Consider the following 19,041-nt stretch of genomic DNA (forward strand, 5'->3'; position numbering starts at 1 on the left):
ACTGGACATCGAATGGAAATATGCAAATTGAAACAAGTGATTGTTCCATTATGGCACAAGAGTGGCAGACACTTTTTTAAAAATGTCTTACAAATAAGCTAGGCATGGTGGCACATGCCTATACAGCTACTTAGAAGATTAAGGCAGGAGGAGTCCAAGTTTGAGGTCTGCCTCGACAACTTAGTAAGAACCTATCTCAAAATTGGAAAAAAAAATTTTTTTTTTGAAAAAGGACTGGGGATGTGGCTCAGTGATTAAATGCCCCTGGGTTCAATCCCCAATATTCGCCCTCCCCTAGAAACAACAACAACAAAGCTGGATGTGGTGGAAAATGCCTGTAATCCCAGCAACTCTGGAGGCTGAGGCAAGAGCATCACAGGTGTGAGGCTAGCCTCAGCAACTTGACAAGGCCCTCTGCAACTTTAAGTCCCCATCTCAAAATTAAAAAAAAAAAAAATAAAAATGGTTGGGGACATAGCTCAGTGACAAAGCACCCTTGAGTTCATCCCCAGTACTAAAAAAAGAAAAAAAATCTTACAAATTATTCTGTTTCTTTGAGAAATTTTGGTGCCTACACTAGGATCCTACAGGACTTATTGCTATCAAGATCTTTCAAAGTCAAGTGCCTCCTACCCTAAAGCTTAATTTGAGGGGTGGGGGCAGGGAAATCAACATACAAAAAGGCAAAGAAAGAGCCTCACTCAGGAAGACTACCTCCCAAGCTCTGCTGAGGACATGGTCATGTAACCTGAATTCATTGCAAATATTGTCCAGTAAAACAGAAATTATAGCCTCTTTTTCCAAATGTGGTACAAGGAAGACTGGCCTGAATATAAACTACCTCAGATCATGACTAACGTGCCTTGCAGTTCAGAGAAGTAGCTTGGAGCCATATAACAATGGTATAGTAAGACAGTAGTATGCGTTTGTTAGCAGATAAAATAGAAGTCAATATTTATTAGAAATTTTATATTACAAATCACTTCAGGTAAAAAAGGATTACAGATGATAACTCTTGAACCCACCACTAGCTTTAGCAAGTGTTAATATTTTGCCATGTTTTTGTCTGATTTCAGTGTAAAAATCAAAATTTTTTACCAAGTAAGCTCTATCTATCTAAAGTTGTTATTCAAATCATGTAGGTACGCATGTATCCATCATAATTGTATGTATTTTAATGTATCTTAATGATATTCTACTGTGCCTGTCATCTTACAACTTGCTTTTCCATTAAGCATTACTATTTTTAAAGTTTTTTATTTTGAAATTTTTTTACCAAGTTTATTCATTTTAACTTTGCAGTATTCAACTGTATATGACTAAAAGTGTATTTATTTGTATGACTAAAGTGTATTTATCCCCTTCCCTACTACTTATGTTGTTTATAAATTTTTAGTATTAAAAAATTACTATAGCTGGGCATGGTGATGCACACATTAGTCCTAGTGGACTCAGGAGGCTGAGGCAAGAGGATTGTAAATTCAAGGCCAGCCTCAACAACTTACTAAGAACCTTTCTTAAAATAAAATGAAAATAAAAAGGCTGGAGATATAGTTCAATGGTAAGTGCTGCTGGGTTCTATCCCCAGTAACAAAACCAACCAACCAACTAACCAACTACAATAAATATTCTCTCTCTGTCTTCCTGTTGGGGGAAGTAAGGAAAAATGAAATAAGCAGTTCTGTCTTGGGGCAATCCACACCTCTTCCTAACAGATTATAGAATATAAAGGTTTATGACAACTTTCTGCAAATTACATTGAGAATGGGGAAGAATGGACTAACTCAATGCGTTTCAACTTGTGATTTTTGAAATCAAGTTGCAGATTGAAGAAAAAATGTAAAATACAAAATATCAAAATGCATAGGGAAGACTGGGGTTGTAGCTCAGTGGTAGAACGTTTGCCTAGCATGTGTGAGGCATTGGGTTTGATTCTCAGCGAAAGAGAAGAAGAGAAAAGAAAAAAAAAAAAAGGAAGGCAGGCAGGAAGGCCCATCAACAACCAAATATATATTTAAAAATGCATAGTGAATGGGTCTTACATCATGAAACCTGTTTCAGGTTTGTACAAATATATGCAAATCCATGTAAAACGTTCTTTATTGTGCCCCCCCCCTCCCCCCGCCTTCTTCTTGGTACCAGGGATTGAACCCAGGGGTCCTTAAGCACTGAGTCACATCCCCAGCCTTGTTTTGTTTTGTTTTTTAATTTTGAGACAAAGTCTCTCTAAGTTGCTAAGGCTGGCTTTGAATTTGTGATCCTCTGGCCTCAGCCTCCCAAGCCACTGGGATTACAGGCATATACCATTGTGCCCAGCTATTGTGGCTCTTGATTTAAAAAAAAAAAAAAAAAATGGAAAACACCAGCCAAAAATATACCCAGAACTCAGGGATGGAGTCATAAAAGTAACACTAAGGATGACTAGGACACATGGCTTCAGGAACAACTATGAAGAGAGACAAGTACTACATATTAATGGTACAATGAACTATATATGCTCAATTATAAAAGTCAGGGAGAACAGGAACAGAAAGGGAAAAGCCCTACAGAGAGGGACCAGTAAGAATCAAGACCTAAAGGAGGGATGGTGTAAAGTAGGGTTAGGAAGTGCTATATAAGCCATTGACATTGTCATTTGTTCATTTTGAGACAAAGTCTTACTATGTTACCCAGGCTGGTATCGAGTTTGGTGGACTTGAACAAACATCCCACCTTATCCTTCAAGCAGCTAGGACTACAGCCATACCAGCATGCCAGGTTTGAATATACACCACTTAGCTACAGGCTGGAATAGGAGGCAGGGAAGGCACTGAATATACCAAGGGGCTTAGACAACTTCATCTGGTAGAATGAAGTAGTGTTTCTCCAAACTCAAGACCAAGAGCTCCAATTAGTGAGATATAACCAGTAATATTTTTAATTAAGTAGAATAGAAAGTAAATATCAGTATGCACTAACGTAAAGGTAAACATACTTTCTTGTAAAACTTTTTGTTTCAGTTATATATCCATGTACACTCATTCATTCATTCATTCATTCATTCATTCAAGGTTTTGATGTAAAGCATTTTGATTTTTTGGTAGTACTAGGGATTGAACCCAGGGCCCTGCACATGAGAGGCAAGTGTTCTACTACTGAGTTTCATACTCAGTCCTTTTGGAGACAGGGTCTTACTAGGTTGCCCAAGCTGGTTTCAAACTTATGTTCCTTTTGCCTCATCTCGCAAGTAGCTGGAATCACAGGCTTGTGTCACTATGCCAGGAATAAAAGGCATTTCTTACTAAGGGTTGTTGTTAAAAAAAAAATAAGTTTGAAAGCTACTGGTCAGAGGGAAGTCATAGAAGGCTTATAACAAGGGAGAGAAATGACACTAATGAAAAGCCTGCCATTAACCTCCTAGATGATGTAACAATTTTGAACCACTTAGAAGCAATTCATCCTTCAGTTGGTTTCCCTTTCCTCTGGCTGATGTGTTCCCACTATCTTTTCTGTATTATAGGAGAGATTATCTTTGTAAATGGCTTCCTAAAGATACCAAGGTATAAACTACTTAGAAATAAGCTAGTAGCCTCAATTTTTCCTTTGACATTTTCTCCCCTTTTTAGAGGGATATTCTTTTTTGAACTACTGAGCATTTCACAAGGATTTCAAAGCTACTAAGAAACTGATTATTTAAAAGATATTTAATTAAACCTTTCAAGATAATTGTAGGTTAAGTTGTAAGAAACAGAGTATCTTTTACACAGTTTTTCCTGATGGTAATTCTTACATAGTTACAAGACAACACCATGACTAGAAAACTTAACAATAACAATCTACTGATCTTACTTAGATTTCACCAGTTTTATATGCATTCATTTGTGCAGGCCTACCTCTTCAGTTCTATGCAATTTTATTCCATGTGTAGATTTGTGTAATCAATACCATAGCCAAGATAACAAAACAGTTCAAGCACCACAAGGATCCCTTGTGCTACCCATTAAGAATTCATTTATTGGCTGGGCATGGTGGTGCACCCTTGCAATTCTAGTGACTGGAAAAAGGCTAAGGCAGGAGGATCACATGTTTGAAACTAGCCTCAGCAACTTAGGGAGGCCCTAAGCAACTCAGCAAGAACCTGTCTCAAAATAAAGAGGACTGGGATGTGGCTCAGTAGCAGAACATCCCTGGGTTCAATGACCAGTACTACTAAGAAAAAAAAAAAAAAAGTCATTTATTTTATAAAGTCAAATACTTTTTTGTTTATTTATTGGGTAGTGCTGGGAATAGAACCTAGGGCCTCAAAAATAGTAGGCAAGCACTCTACCAATGCACTACACCCTCAACCCCAAAGTACTGTTATTACCACAGAAATCCTGAAGTTCTTCACCCATATCTAAGTCCCTTTAAGACATCAGTTAAGCCCACTGTTCACACTATAAGAAACAAATTTGAGTGATATTATCATTCATGTCATTTAAATAACTGCGACTATTAAAAAAATGCGAAAGTATACATAAAACAAAGAAAAAGAACACAAATCTTTAAATTCAATTATTTACTCATCCATATAAAATGTTTGACTTATTCACATTATCCTTAGAGCTGGCTAAAATGAAAGACAGCTGTCTCAACTTATCACACACAGTTGGTTGCCCACAAGTGAAAGAGCTTATGGGAGTATTTCAATTATATATTTGTGAAAAATCTGTATCTAGGACTATGTGTACATGAATAGTTTGGGAGGTAATGGTGGGCATGCAGAAGTTTAAACATGTAATACTCTACTAGACTAGAGGGATACGTTGGGGGATTTTCCCCCCCTTTTGGGTTTAAAATTGTTCTAAGTACTAACCAGGTGTGGTAGCCATGCCTATAATCCCAGCACTCGGGAGGCTGAGGCAGAAGGATCATAGGTTTGAGGCCAGTCTCAGGAACTTAGCAAGGACCTATGCAACCTAGGAAGACCCTGTTTCAAAATAAAAAATAAACAGTGCTGGGGATGTAGCTCAGGGATTAAGCACTCCGGGTACAATCCCAAGTACCCAAAACACACACACACACACACACACACACACACTCTCACTCTCTCTCTCTCTCTCTCTCACACACACACACACACACACACACATACAAAGTTGTTATAAATAGTTAAACACATGCACTGGATTTCTGAGGTCTCCAGATGGTATCAGGGAGGACTGATCATAAAATATATGCTCTGGGTATTTCTTGGCAGCTGATAGCCACTGGATGTCCAGATGGGACAGACCTTTCTTCCCTGCCTCTCTGTACTCAGGCTCAGGAAGGGAAAATGTAAAGGAAAGAACAAGAAAGGAGTCAGAAGTCAACTGCCCAACTGTACTGGTCTACCCAGGACCAAAGGGATTATCAAAATGTGTGACTTTCAGTGCTGGGAGAGTCCCAGGCAAACTGGGACAAGTTGGTCACTCTGTCCTGAAGGTTGTTGTCTGTGATGCCCTGGAGCTTAAAGAAATGAAGCAAACCTTTTGTTGTTGTTGTTGAAGTTCAGAACCTGGGGGTGGGAAAGAATGGAGGGGTAATTTGGAAGAGAATAAGGTGACCATGACACTTTTTGAAAATTTAAGCATCCACCTTCCTTTGGCCTACAAAAAAGTTACCATAGCTGAATTATACAATCTGATTTTGAGTTTCACGAAAAAGAAATGGAAAATAATTCTGGCAGATACACATATTTTTAAAGACTAAGCTCAAACAGGATACAGAGGGGGGAAAAAGAAGATTACCTGTCAAATAAGAGAAAAGCATTTAACCTCATAGAGTGGGTGGAATACTAACACAGTGAGCAATTTTATAAATTGGGCACTTCAGCTTTTAAAGACATATAATACTTCTTATAATTTCTAAATTGAGTCACCTGTCCATCCATGAAGTTTGACTTATATGCATTTTTCTTAGAGTTGTTTAAACTGAAAGATTGTTGCCCACCAGTGAGAGAACTAGAACACAGGCAGGGGTCTAAAAGATGCCTGCAATTTTATATTACATGTACCTAAGTCACCTTTAAGGGTTTATGTTTGAGGCACTATGCTCAGCACAAATGGACATTTCTGTGTCCATGCATATTAGGCAAGCACACTACTACTAAGTTATACCCTTAGCCCATGCATACAGTTTTTACTCTTAAGCAACCCACAGCATCAAAATGAGGCACAAATGGACATGTTTTTCTTTTAAAAGATTCAGACTCAAAACAAGATATACAATGAATTGCCTTAATAACAATGTCAGGGAAATTCTATGGGATCTCAGGTGAGGTGGCCAGGCTCTACAATCAACCTGACCTTAATCTGGTCCCTTTTCTCCAGGACCTAATTTCGAGTCTTATCTCCCTCCTGAATTTTCAACTATCTCCAATTATAGTACTCTATTTTTAACAAATGCAATCATTCATTCAAGTCTATTCTGTGCACCACCACCACCACCATCCCACCCAAATAAAACTTGTCTTAATGCTATGCTTTAGGGTTGCCAGATTTAACAAATAAAAACTGTTCACTTAAACCTGAACTTCAGCCGGGAATGGTGGCACACACCTATAATCCCAGCAACATGGGAGACTGAGGCAGGAGGATCCCAAATTCAAGGTCAGCCTTAGCAATTCAGCAATTCTGTATCTCAAAATAAAAAGGACTAGAGATGGGGGCTGGGATTGTGGCTCAGCAGTAGAGCGCTTGCCTAGCACAGGCAGGACCCAGGTTTGATCCTCAGCACCAAATAAAAATAAAGGCATTGTGTTGTATCCATCTACACCTAAAAAAATAAATATTTAAAAAAAAAAAAAAAAAAGGACTAGGGATGTAGCTCAGTGGTAAAGCATCCATGGATTCAATCCTCAGACACTCCCTGTTCACACACACATATACACACACACACAAGAAAAAGCCCAAACTTCAGCAAAACAATGAATTATTTTAAGTATAAGAAATGTCCCACCCAGTGCAGAGACACACACCTGTAATCCCAGCTACTCAGGAAGCTGAGGTAGGAGGATCACAAGCTCAAGGCCAGCCTGGGCAACCTAGCAAGAACCTGTCTCAAAATAGAAAAATAACAAGTACTGGGGATATAGTTTAGTGAGAGAGAGTGAGAGAGAGTGAGTGAGTGAGTGAGTGAGAGAGAGAGAAATATCACATGTACTATTTGGGTCACACACTAAAATAATTTATTAGAGACTCAGAAAAGTAGGAACAAAAAATAAAAGGAACTCCCTCAACATTATAAAGGGTTTATGAAAAAAACGCACAACTAACATCATAATTGGTAAAAATTGGAGCTGGGGATATGGCTCAAGTAGTAGCACACTCGCCTGGCATGCGTGAGGCACTGGGTTCGATCCTCAGCACTACATAAAAAATAAAATAAAGATACTGTGTCCACCTAAAGCTAAAAAATAAATATTAAAAAAAATAATTCGTGAAAGATTGAAAACATTCAAGGAACAATACAAGATATCTACTTTCACCAATTCTATTCTTTATCTTACTAGAAGTTCCTGCCAAAGCAATCAGGCAAGAAAAAGAAATCCAAAGTGAAAAGAGAAACATAAAGCTATCTCTATGTTCAGACAACATGAGCTGATATACAGAAAATTCTAAAGGATCCAAACAATAACAACAATAACAACAACAACAAAAAAAAACAATGTGAGCTAATAACTGAATGAAGCAAAATAGCATGTTTGACAGATCATGATCAAAGGCCAATGGAGCTGGGTATGAGGGCATGCCTATGATCCAACTACTTGGGAAGCTGAAATAGGAGCATCCCAAGTTTGAGGCCAGCCTCAGTAACTGAGGCCCTTTCTCAAAAATAACAAGGGCTGGGGATATAGCTCAGTGGTAAAATGCCCCTGGGTTGAATCATCAATATGGAAAAAAAATGAAAAAAAGACTGAAGTGATGTTGGACAGAGTGAGAAATCTTCTCTGAAGAGTGACCTTTGAGAGACCTTAACAATAGGAGGAAGGATCCCCTCTTTCTTTTGCAGTGTGGGGGAATCAAACCTCATACATGGAAGGCAAGCAATCTACCACTGAACTACATCTGTAGTCCATAGTGATCCCTTTCGAAAGAAATTTTCACAGACCCCAAGTGTTCACTAAAATTACTTATATTGTTATTTACACAGAAAATCTCTATGTTGGTGACTCTAGTATAAGCAAAAAGGAATCAACAAAACCTGTCTATGGGACTACCTGATTTGAAAGGTAACTCATTTTCTTCCCATCTGGGCTACTTGCCATGAAAAACATTCATCAGATTTGGGAACTACTGGCCTCTTAGGCTCTTATATAATTCTATTTTTCTAGATCCAATTTTAAGAAGAAAATATGGGAAGCCTGGAGAGAAGAGTTTATGCAAGAAGTGTAGAAATGTGGAATAGGGAGCTAAGAAGAAGATATTAACTCCAATTCTGAAATTGGAAGAACAAGCAACTAAAGATAACCAATCAAATCTAAAACAAAAACGAGAACTTTCATTTTAGACTGTGAAGAACACACACAGAGGTAAAGTCCTGAAATGTAAGTAAAGCTGTGATTCTTCTTTAAAACAAAGAATATGATAACTACTTTTATAAAAATTGGCTTTAGACAATACCTAAATTTTTATTCTAAAAGCTTAAAATAATTGAGACATAAGGCTAGTAAACAAAGTGCAACAGGAGGGCTGGGGTTGTGGCTGAGATGTAGAGCACTCGCCAGGCATGCTTGAGGCACTGGGTTCAATCCTGTGCACCATACAAAAATAAAATAAAGGTATTGTGTCCACTTACAACTAAAAAATATATTAAAAAAAAAAGAAAGAAAGAAGGAAATAAAAACTGTAATAGGAATTACTAGACCATGGACATTTTAAGATGTTTATTACTTACTAAGAGTAATATGCACAAATTAGCAATAACTTATTACTGCTACAGGTCACAATTAATTCACAGTTAACATATATTAGCTTCAATCTGTAACAAATAACACCATGATTCTCTTCAACAGATGATTTTATTACTAAATTTACATTCTGGCTTTTATAATTATTTTGCTGTATAAATTAAGTATGATTTTATTCAAAATGCTCGGGACCAGGCTGGGCACAGCGGCGCACACCCGTATTCCCAGTGGCTGGGGAGGCTGAGGCAGGAAAATAGCAAGTTTAAAGCTAGCCTCATCAACTTAGAGAGGTCCTAAGCAACTTAGCAAGACCCTGTCTCAAAACAACAACAACAAAAAGGGTAGGAATGTGGCGCCTCTGGCTCAGTTCCTAGTTAAAAAAAAAAAAAAAAAAGCTTGAGACAAGAAAGACTTTGAGTTGCTTCATGCTTCAGATTAAGAAATATCTGCATAGACTACCATTTGAATATCCCTAATCCAAAAGTCTAAAATCCAAAGTGAATGTCATCGTGGTACTCAAAAGTTCCAGATTCTGGAACGTTTTTGATTTTCAAATTGGGGATGCTCAACCTGTACACCAACAGTTTAGAGTACAAATACCCATGAAAGCCCTTTAAAGAACAGAAGTGAACACTTTCTCATGGAGGAAAGCCAGCTTCTCTAAGCGTGTTCGTTTTAGTAGTGGGAGCCATTCCCAGTAGGATAATTCTACCACATGGTACCCAAGCCGAACCAGCTGCCGCCTCTTCATATTGTGCAGTCCAAGCAGATCCCTGGAACCATAGCAATATTGGTTCCTGTTCGTCAACTGAATAGCCAGCTTCACTGGTGGGGCCTGCACATGGGCTGAGGGATGCAGGCCAGCCATCTCCACAGCTCCCAATCTACCTGCCATATTGGAAAGGAAGTTCCCCAAGGATTCTTTCTCTGACTTTACAGGCTGCTGCAAAGTCTCTGACTCATTGTTCCCCTGGAAATGCCCTCTTGCTTTCCCTTTCAGCAACTGATTCATCAAATTATCTGTAAGGCTGACTCCTACATGCTTAAGCCTTAATTTGGCTACATCGTCAGCTGGTATGGCTTCTTTATTAAATGGTAATGGCTTCATGTTAATGTCAAGCTGGACCTCTAAGTCAGAAGACCGAGTATGAGGCAAAATCATATGGTGCTTGATGTACTGGGGGCCGCCCAACATGGTCTCAAGTAAAGAGAGAGCTTCTAGGAATTCAGGCTTTGAGTTCATATCTTTCCTTGCTAAATTCCAAAGCTTAGCAGATGCCTCTTGCTGAAGGTAAGAACTAAGACGACTGCCTCTATAATCTGGACACTCAACACCAACTGTACCATCAAGAGTATACAGTTCCTTGGTGAGTTCAAATTTACTTCTCTCCTGAGCTAGCTTGACAAACCCTGGACTCAAAGCAAAATCAATAAGCTCTATTAGAAAGTACTCCGAAAATGCCAGACCCAGCAGGCAGGTGAGCAGGTGTTCTGGATATTGGTTGAATTCAGGCATCTTTCTGTGAATTTCGTTGATCAGGCTAGAATAAAATTCTTCTGTGTTGGGTGGCTTATAATTCAGAGTTCCAAATGACCATAGAATTTTGGCAATATCTTTACTGCGACAGTGCACTACTCTAGGAGGCAAAGAAGCAGCCACGGCATTCATTACTCCTTCATCCAGAAAGTGTAAAGCTGAGCAGGCAAGAGTCAGGTGCATAACACCCTGAACCCCCAGGGAAGGAATTCGCTGAGGAGCTATCTCTCCAAAGCGCTTCATGAAATTTACATGATCCACATGAGTGAATCTGAACATTTTAAGAATATGCACTAAGGCATGACTACTCAAATGCTCCATGTCAGCACAAGCCAAATCTCCAAGTTTCCGCATTACAAATTCAGAGAGACTACTACTTGACTTAAAGAATCCCAAACAGATTGTACCAACCTCCTCTAAGTTGATCAAATCTATATACTTAAGGATCAATGATTCCAGTTTTTGCATTAGGTCCTGAGGCACCTGTCGACTTTCACCTATAATATAAATTAAGTGAATCAGCTGGGACAAGGATAGATCTTTCCAGTGCAAATTAAGGTAACTAAAAAAAATTTTTAAAAACTGAGGTACTCTGAGACCTAAGCACCGCCAGAGATCAGCCACCAAGAGAAGCTGATTCAGACTCATCTCCCATACCTGTTGACAAAACCTGGTTTCATACACATCTAGCATTGAATGAGAGTGAGGAATTCCTAAACTAACAAAGGCTTTCAAAATACTGATTAGATCTGGAATATCAAAGACTTGTATATTTTTCACACTCAATTGGCAGAGCAGAGCAAAGCTGGTACTTGTCAGCAAAACAGGATGCTGTTCAGTAGGCAAAGAGCTCAGCTTACAAAAATAATCAGCAATGATTTGAGGTTGAAGGTTACTTTGATAAACTGTGACTTTGTGCAAAATTAGTTCACCTTCTGAAACAGAGAGGGGCTGACAAGTCTCAGATCTGTTATAGCTGTGAAGCTGGTATTCTGGCCTTAGCTGTAGGAAAACTCGGGTGCCTTCAAAGGAATCAAAAACTTCTACATCCTCTTCATCAATTTTCATAGTTCTGGGTGAGTCCAGCTGCAACTTCCTGGCTTTAGAGGTAGAAGCTTTGCTGAATTCCAAACCCAGAAAGGCACTGCTGATTGTGAAGACCCTCTGAGAAAAGGTGGCACTACCAACGTTCTTAACTTTTCTGGCAGGATGGCAGGAACTACTACGCTCAGGAGGGGCCTGTCCCCTATGCCGTATATTGCTTCCCATATTCCAATATGCCACACTTTGGGTGGCACTGTAGGCAAAAGAATCGCGAAATGCTTGATATTTTAAAGGTTTTAATAATTTGAGAGTAGCTGCCATTCTGATGTCAGTACTGATCTTTTTGGCAGTCAGAGCACAGTCCTCACAGGTTTGACCAAACAATTTCTTGTTTATATGATGCTTGATTAGAGCTCGATGGGGAGATGTTCCACAGAAACTGCCTGGAATCTTCGGCATATCACAAGAGTCACGGATCACAAATGACTCAGCCCGAATTGGTGCCAGATACTGAAAAAAGGGTAGATGAAGAATGAGTGGCTTCCACCTATCACATAACCAAAATTTATACATTATAAGAAATAGAGTCAAACCACACTGTTATCCACTCAAGTTAGTCTACTGCTAGTGAATGCCCAAACGACAAAACAGAATGTTATCAAAGATAAACTGTGTACCTTGTATAAAGGCACAGAAAAACCCCAAACCCAGGGTATCCACAGAGTAGTTCCTAGACTGCTGTTCAGTCCACACTTTCTTCCTTTCAGAAGAGAAGCAGTGACAACTAGAGAAGACAGGTGCTCTACTAATACTCAATAGAAAGCTGGGAGTGAAAGTAAGCAATCATTCCATCTCTTTAATATCAACACAGAAAGATCACACTTGGAGAACAGAAAGTTTATAAAAACTGCCATGCATAAAGGAAAAAGTGGGATTTGGTATAAGATTTAACTTATACACAAAATAACACTCCCAATTCTTATAATACAAACTTTTAATTACAAAATTCTGTTATTCTAACACTATGCCTATACCTTTCAGAAGATGGTGACTGTTATCTCCAGAAGGATATTTTTAGTTCTAGAGCCTGAATCAAGGAGTACTCTACCACTGTGCTGTGCTACATCTCCAGCCCTTTTTGAGACAGGGTCTCACTACTTTGTTCAGGCTGGCTTCAAACCTTCAATCCATGGGCCACTGTGCTAAGCACCAGGGGGCTTGTAAGAGAATCTGAATCACCAGTGCAAAGTAGTTGTTCAACCAGGAAGTATATTCAGAAATTCATGTTGAGCTAGGAGTGATTCAGTGGCAGAGCACTTCCCTAACTGTGAGGCCCTGGGTTCATTTCCCAGTACTATTAAAAAAGAAAAAAAATGAAGGAAAAGAAGGAAGGAAGGAAACTAGCTCACTTGTGCTCATGGAGTAAAGCAGAAGACCAAGGCGCTTTCTGTCAATTCAGAGGTGAACTCTAAGCAGGGCTTAGAGTTCAGGGAACATCATTTTACCATACTACCTGGCTACCATGTGGGGGAGCAGTGCAGCTTTCCTATGATGAAAGCAGATTAGCAACGCTTCTACTGAGACAAGTACTGAATCAAGTGCTGATTATATCCTTACTCTGCCTGTAAACAGTACAATTTTCATTTTTCTCCCATGGCAGAAATCATAGAGGCTATGAAACTGACTCTGCCATACTCTTGCATTCCTTAATAGTTATTCTTTCTTTCCACTTAGGTGCCAAAGCCTAATAAGCAAAAACTGAGATCTGAGCTGCCAACTCATGGAGCACATAAGGCTATTCCACAAGGGTTGCAGAAAATTCCACAAGGGCTCTCAGGGGGTCAGAATGACTTTCTGAAATGTCTGCCCAATTCTGCTGTCAGGTCCTTTCTTCCAGAGCCCATAGCATAAGAACCACAACTATAAGGCAGGCCAGTGGCTATTCTGGTAGGCAAACTACACAGGCTTCTCTTGGTGGCAGAAATGTATTTAATTTCTTTCTTTGTGAACTATAGCAGAAATCTTTCACAGTACATCTTTATACAATTGGCTGCTGTTTTATTGGTTTGGGCTTTGTTTTGTTGTTGTTGTTGTTTGCAGTACTATGGCTTCTTCAAGCAGAATTTAGGACTTCAAGAGGTAGACTGCCAAATCTGAATCTATAGCATCTGACTCTAGGTTGAATCTTGGTAGGCAAAAATGGTCCATAGGTGCTGGGGTGGTGGGGCATGCCTATAATCCCAGAAACTCAGGAGGCTGAGGCAGGAGGATCATGAGTTCAAAGCCCGCCTCAGCAACTAAGAGCAGCCTTAAGCAACTTAGCAAGACCCCGTCTCAAAAAATAAAAAGGACTGGGGATGTAGCTCAGTGATAAAGCACATGCTTAGCATGCGTGAGGAATTGAGTTCAATCTCCAGCACCACCAGGAAAAAAAAAAAAGAGGATTTATATGCCTTAAAATAGTCACTAAGAATCTCAACAGGGTAGCACAGGCATGAAGGAAATAAAAGACAAAACAGGTAATAGAACGCTCTAGTTGACAGAACAGGGCCTTTAAGAAAACCTGCTTGAGACCTGGAATTTAAATTTAGTCCAACACAGTATGAAACTAAAAGTTATACACATTAAATCTATAGTCCTTCATCTCATCTGAATTCTTCAGAGATCCTTCATAGACATAACTTTAAAAAAAAAAAAAAAAACTTTCTCTTTTTGATTTTTAACAAAATATCCATATAAAAACTGAAAACAAGTCAAATGTCCATCCAGTAGGAAGAGGCTGGTTTGCATGATATGTTTGTGACAGACTCAAGTGCACACAAATATTCAACAGAGTGAATAGTTCATTTTACACAAATGAGTGCCATCACCTAAAACAGTCTTTTTTCCCAGTATTAGGGCACTTTACCCCAGCCCTTTTAGTGTTTTTTGTTGTTGTTGTTTTTAGATAGGATCTTGTTAAATTGCCAAGCCTGGCCCCAAACTTGCAATCCTCTTTCCTCAGCCTCCTGAGTCACTGGAATTACAGGTATATGCCACTGTATGTGGCTTCATCTCCTTTTTTTTTTTTAATTTTTTTTAGATGTTGCTAGACATTTATTTTATTCATTTATTTATATGTAGTGCTGAGAATCGAACCCAGTGCCTCAGACATGCTAGGCAAGAGCTCTACCACTGAGCTACAACCCCAGCCCCTCATCTCTTCTTTAGGAGTCATACTGAATTAGAGTGGATCGTTAGAGACCCTTAGACCCTGACATTTCCAAAAGGCACTGCCCAAACCACCCTGAATGATGTGATTTTACAAAGGTGAGGAATCTTACCTTTCCATCTTCCAGGTACAAGTCTGAGCAAGGCCAAAGAGCTTCATTTTAAACTATGGTCGAGAAGTTAGAAAAAGGGAGCCAGGTAGAAGAAGGCAGCCAAGCTAACTGTAGATTAAATATATGACACTCTCAGCATATACAGTTTACCAGTTGCCAGATCTCACCCCTCAGTTCTCATTATTTTTTTTAAATATATTTTTTTAAATTGTAGTTGAACACAATACCTTTATTTTATTTATTTATTTTTATGTGGTGCTGAGGATCAAAGCCAGCACCTCACATGTGCTAGGCAAGCATCATACTGCTGAGCCACAACCCCAGTCCATCAATTCTCATTCTTTTCCTAGAAAGGAAAAGATCTTCCTAAGTACCAATAAAATCACCATAAATAATGAATACTCCAATGCCACCACCATCACCTTTAAAAAAAATTTTTTTCCCCTAATGCTAGGAATTGAATCCAGGGCTTCACGCATGCTAGAGACATATTCTACCACTGAGCTACATTCCCAGCCACCAACCCCATTTTTGTCTCAGCAAATAATTTGTTGAGCAACCAAAAAGCAAAGAATTAACTTTCTCTAGGTGAATCCTACTGCTGAGAGCCTCCAAAGCTTTAAAAGCTCCCAGTCAGGGCTTACAGGTAGATAGTAAACACACTCAGCTGTTAAGGAGGATATTAACTGAGCCAGACTTTTCTGCACTTCTGTTTTCGTACAGGAGCAAGGCCTACAAGAGAAGGGTCTACTAGTACAAAGAAGGTTAAGAGTTAGGGCGAAGAAGGTGTCTAGGTTAAGGTTAAGTATCATCCACTAAGATAAGCCAAATCAAAATCAAGTCTAGCAACACATCCCCTCCTTTTTGTTCTAGTGCTTATAGGAGAGACATTAGCACATCAAATCATCTGTGAAACCTTTTTGCCCTTTATAGCCCTCCCTGGCTTTCTAAGATACCACCACTCTTCTATCAGAATGGCAAGAAGGGTGTGGGTAGAGATAGTCTGACAAAGCTGCAGATGATCTTGTCAGAGTCACTTCTTTCAAAGAATTTCATAAGACCCTATTTTTAGAAAATCTCTCCTCATGTAAGTGGAATAAAAGTTTTATGAATGGACTTAAAAAAGAAAAAAAAAGAAAGAAAGAAAGAAAAGAAATCTCTCCATATAACAACAAAGAACAGACATTTGTGTCCACCAGAGAAAAGATGAAATCAAGGCATGTAAAAAGAAGTACCCACAAAGTCATGAAAGAAAATTCCCAAGTAAATGGTCTGAGTACCTATTACTGTTAGTGCATGCTTGGTCTTACCTGGTTTTCCAATTTGCAATGTTTTGCTTATGCTTTTTAGTCAGGCAAATGAGGAACTTCAAAATTCTTTTATATCAAACTTGACTTATTTACATGATGAATGGCAAGGCCTTGTTAGAGATCAGGAAAAAAAAAAAACACTAAACAGAAAAGAAAACCACACAGACAAACGAATATCAGTCTTGCATTATTCAGGACACTCTCTCAGCTGTATGATACAGCAGTGTTTTCATATTTTATTTTGGTCCACCAGGCAGGAGTAAATCATTCACGGGATTGCTCAAGGCCATTCAGGGCTATTAAGCACAAAGCCAGCTGTTACTACTTAACAGTGTGTCCAAACTGCAGAAAACATGACTGGAGCACAAAAACACCAGCCATTGTTGATACTAAAGCATTGAGCTATGATCTCCACAGGATGAAACACTGTCAATCGGTCTACACTGAGTAAGCAATGAAGTGCCACTTGAGAAGCCCAAGGTTTGCACCTGGTATACGGGCACCTGCTCAGTCAGGTCAAAGAAGCTTTGTCATGATATGCACAAAAACAGATCAATTATTTCCTGTCCCTGGAGAGAAAAGAGGGAGGGACAATACTACTACTCTGAATTAGGCTTGCACAGCCAGAAACTCTCTGCTAAAATGGGAAAAAGGCATATATCAAACTGGTACTTACTTAAGACTCACCCCACCCCAATCAAGTTCTAAGCAAAATACTCTAAGGCCTGGCTGATCGAAGCGTGGTCTGCTGGAAGCTGGTTAGAAACAGAATTTCAGGTCCCACCCCGAACCTGCTATCTCCAAGTGAGAATGAGAGGCACGCCAGAAGGTCTCACTACATTCTCACAACAGCTCTGGGAGGCACGTACTGTTGGGATCTCCATTTCACCGGGCAGAGGGGAAGCAAGGTTGCGGTCTCCTGCCCAAGGTCAAAGAACTCCGGAGTGGCGAGGGTCGCCGAGGTTCTCTCCAGAGGAGATCCTCTGAGAGTCGTCCGCGCACTGGCCGGGAAGCGCTGACCAGGGCCTCGACTGACGCAAGCCCTGGGCGGACCTAAAGGGCAGGAGGCACAGCCGAAAGCGAAGTCGGTCGCAGGCACACGGAGCGGCCGCCGTGACATCTTCCCGGGCCACCGCCACCACTCACCTGAAGCTGGCGAAGGCCGGCAGCGCAACACCAGACTCTGAAGCCCGCCCGCCACAGCAACACACTAACTCCTCCGACTGCACTCGGCCTCACAGACCAACTTCCGGCCAACTGCCTGCTACTTCCGCCTGCTGCGCGAGCGACGGGTGCGGCTGAGGCTCAAAAACCTCTGTCAGCGTTTTCCAAGGACATTTTTCACTGGAGGTTTTTGACGAGGAGAATGAGGGAATCTAAGACCTGCAGAGGGAAAATACTTCCCCGAATGAATCGCTCTGGAAGTAATTGAGCAGCATAGTCAGTTTCGACTCTCAGGACCTCGTTCAGGGTTTTATGGCCTTGGGGAATTCACGTAAACTCTTAGTGTCTCATCTGTACAATGCGGGTAATAGGGCATTTATAATAGAAATGTATCTGCAAAGTGCTCTCAAGAGAAGACTTAGTGATGGAGAGACGAGGAGCTGTTGAAGAGCTAAAACTTGAACCCAGGTGATCTTACACTTCCCTTAATAAGGGTCTCATACCTGAATCGATTTGGGCACAAATCTGAGGCAAGAAAGAAACTCTACAAAGCCTCTACTTGTCAGGAGGGCCTGGCCCCAGACTGCCATTCCTGAGGGCACTTGAGAGCAGCTGATCAGGTTCTTTGTATCTTGTCAGTGCCCGAGCTACTGATTCAGTCATCTTAAGTGCTGTGAAAGAGATCTGAGAAAGCATGCTCCCTCCAGGGCACCAACTTGCAAGGGAGACAAAACAAATGTAGAGAAGACATAGCCTTGCAAGGAGGAGCAAGCATGGCATCCCAACTCCCGAGCTTTGCCTAGGCGTGAACATTTGGGAACTCAGACTACTGGCACCACTGCTTAGGGTGCATTCTTTCAACAGATCAAACCAAGGAAAACTGTTAGCTGCTGATTACAACTCTGGCTTTGCCAGCAGAATCCAAAAAGGAGAGGAAGTCCATCCCCAGGGAGTGATCCATAATTGCTCCAGGGCAATTGTGCCAGTCCCACGCGTCTTTGCCAAAACTCAATTTCCCAGTCTCCCTTAAAGTGGGAGGAGCATGTGACTCATTTCTGGCCAACAAGATTTAAAGGGAAGGGTGTTGACAGTGTTCTGCCAAGACAAAACTAAAGCTTGGGTTTGGGCAGCCACCTTGTGGCAAGGAGGAAACAATAAGTTAGAATGGGAGAGTGGGAAGAAGAAAAGTGTAGGTCCACCATGATGGATGAACCTCCACTTCCACCTGTGATACCCACATCCATACTTCTTGTCTGATGAGAAATAAAAAAACCACTTATTGAAGTCCTGTAAGTCAGGTTGTATTACATATAACAAAATGCACTCCTTTTCTTTTTTTTTTTTTCAATAATATGGGGATTAAACCAGGACTGCTTTACCACGAATCTACATTCCCAGCCCTTTTAAAAGTTTTTTGTTTGTTGTTTTGTTTTGTTTGAGATGGGATCTTGTTAAGTTGCTGAAGCTGGCCTCAGATTTCTGATTCCTGCATCAGCCTCCTGAGTTGCTGGGATTACAGGTATGTGCCACCACGTCTGGCTCAGCAAGATGTATTAATTGTGGGTTCTCTGAGAACAGAAGGAATTATAAAAGGATAGCTTACTGCTATGCCACATGCTTGGGTACCTTTTGCCACTAACTGCAAATCTGTTCTCAGCCTTCAACTTATGTGTGTGTGCACCATGTGTGTTGGGGAATCAAACACCAGGGCTTCATGCATGCTAGGCGAGTGCTCTATCACTGAGCTATACTTCT

General features: G+C 40.3%; 2 protein-coding genes across 11 annotated transcripts in view; both read right to left on the reverse strand.

Annotated features, from left to right (window-relative positions):
- Positions 1–17,388, reverse strand: part of Ubox5 (U-box domain containing 5) — a 32,162-nt gene extending 14,774 nt beyond the window's left edge. For 3 of the 7 annotated variants that reach the window (XM_048811228.1, XM_048811225.1, XM_048811229.1), the window contains exon 1: positions 14,813–14,925. The gene's annotated coding sequence lies outside the window, so the exon portion shown is untranslated. Of the gene's footprint in view, positions 1–6,976; positions 7,041–11,377; positions 11,513–14,812; positions 14,926–16,991; positions 17,125–17,268 lie in introns of those variants that run through there. The other 4 variants (XM_015482356.2, XM_048811226.1, XM_048811227.1 and 1 more) reach the window with 4 other exon arrangements.
- On the reverse strand, positions 8,870–17,397 carry Fastkd5 (FAST kinase domains 5). Of its 4 annotated transcripts, none has more exons than XM_015482345.2 (2): positions 17,269–17,397; positions 8,870–11,999 (listed from the first exon to the last, which is right to left on the reverse strand). In XM_015482345.2, the coding sequence occupies exon 2, from the start codon at positions 11,946–11,948 to the stop codon at positions 9,522–9,524; it is 2,427 nt and encodes an 808-aa protein (XP_015337831.1). In that variant the 5' UTR covers positions 11,949–11,999; positions 17,269–17,397; the 3' UTR covers positions 8,870–9,521. The 4 variants fall into 4 exon arrangements, with proteins under 4 accessions (XP_015337831.1, XP_048667177.1, XP_015337818.1 ...); XM_048811220.1 differs by lacking the exon at positions 17,269–17,397 and adding an exon at positions 16,992–17,118; XM_015482332.2 differs by lacking the exon at positions 17,269–17,397 and adding an exon at positions 16,123–16,238.
- Between the last annotated feature and the right edge of the window lie 1,644 nt (positions 17,398–19,041).

Source organism: Marmota marmota, unplaced genomic scaffold (assembly GCF_001458135.2).
Source record: "Marmota marmota marmota unplaced genomic scaffold, marMar, whole genome shotgun sequence".
In the NCBI taxonomy this organism is placed as follows: domain Eukaryota; kingdom Metazoa; phylum Chordata; class Mammalia; order Rodentia; family Sciuridae; genus Marmota; species Marmota marmota.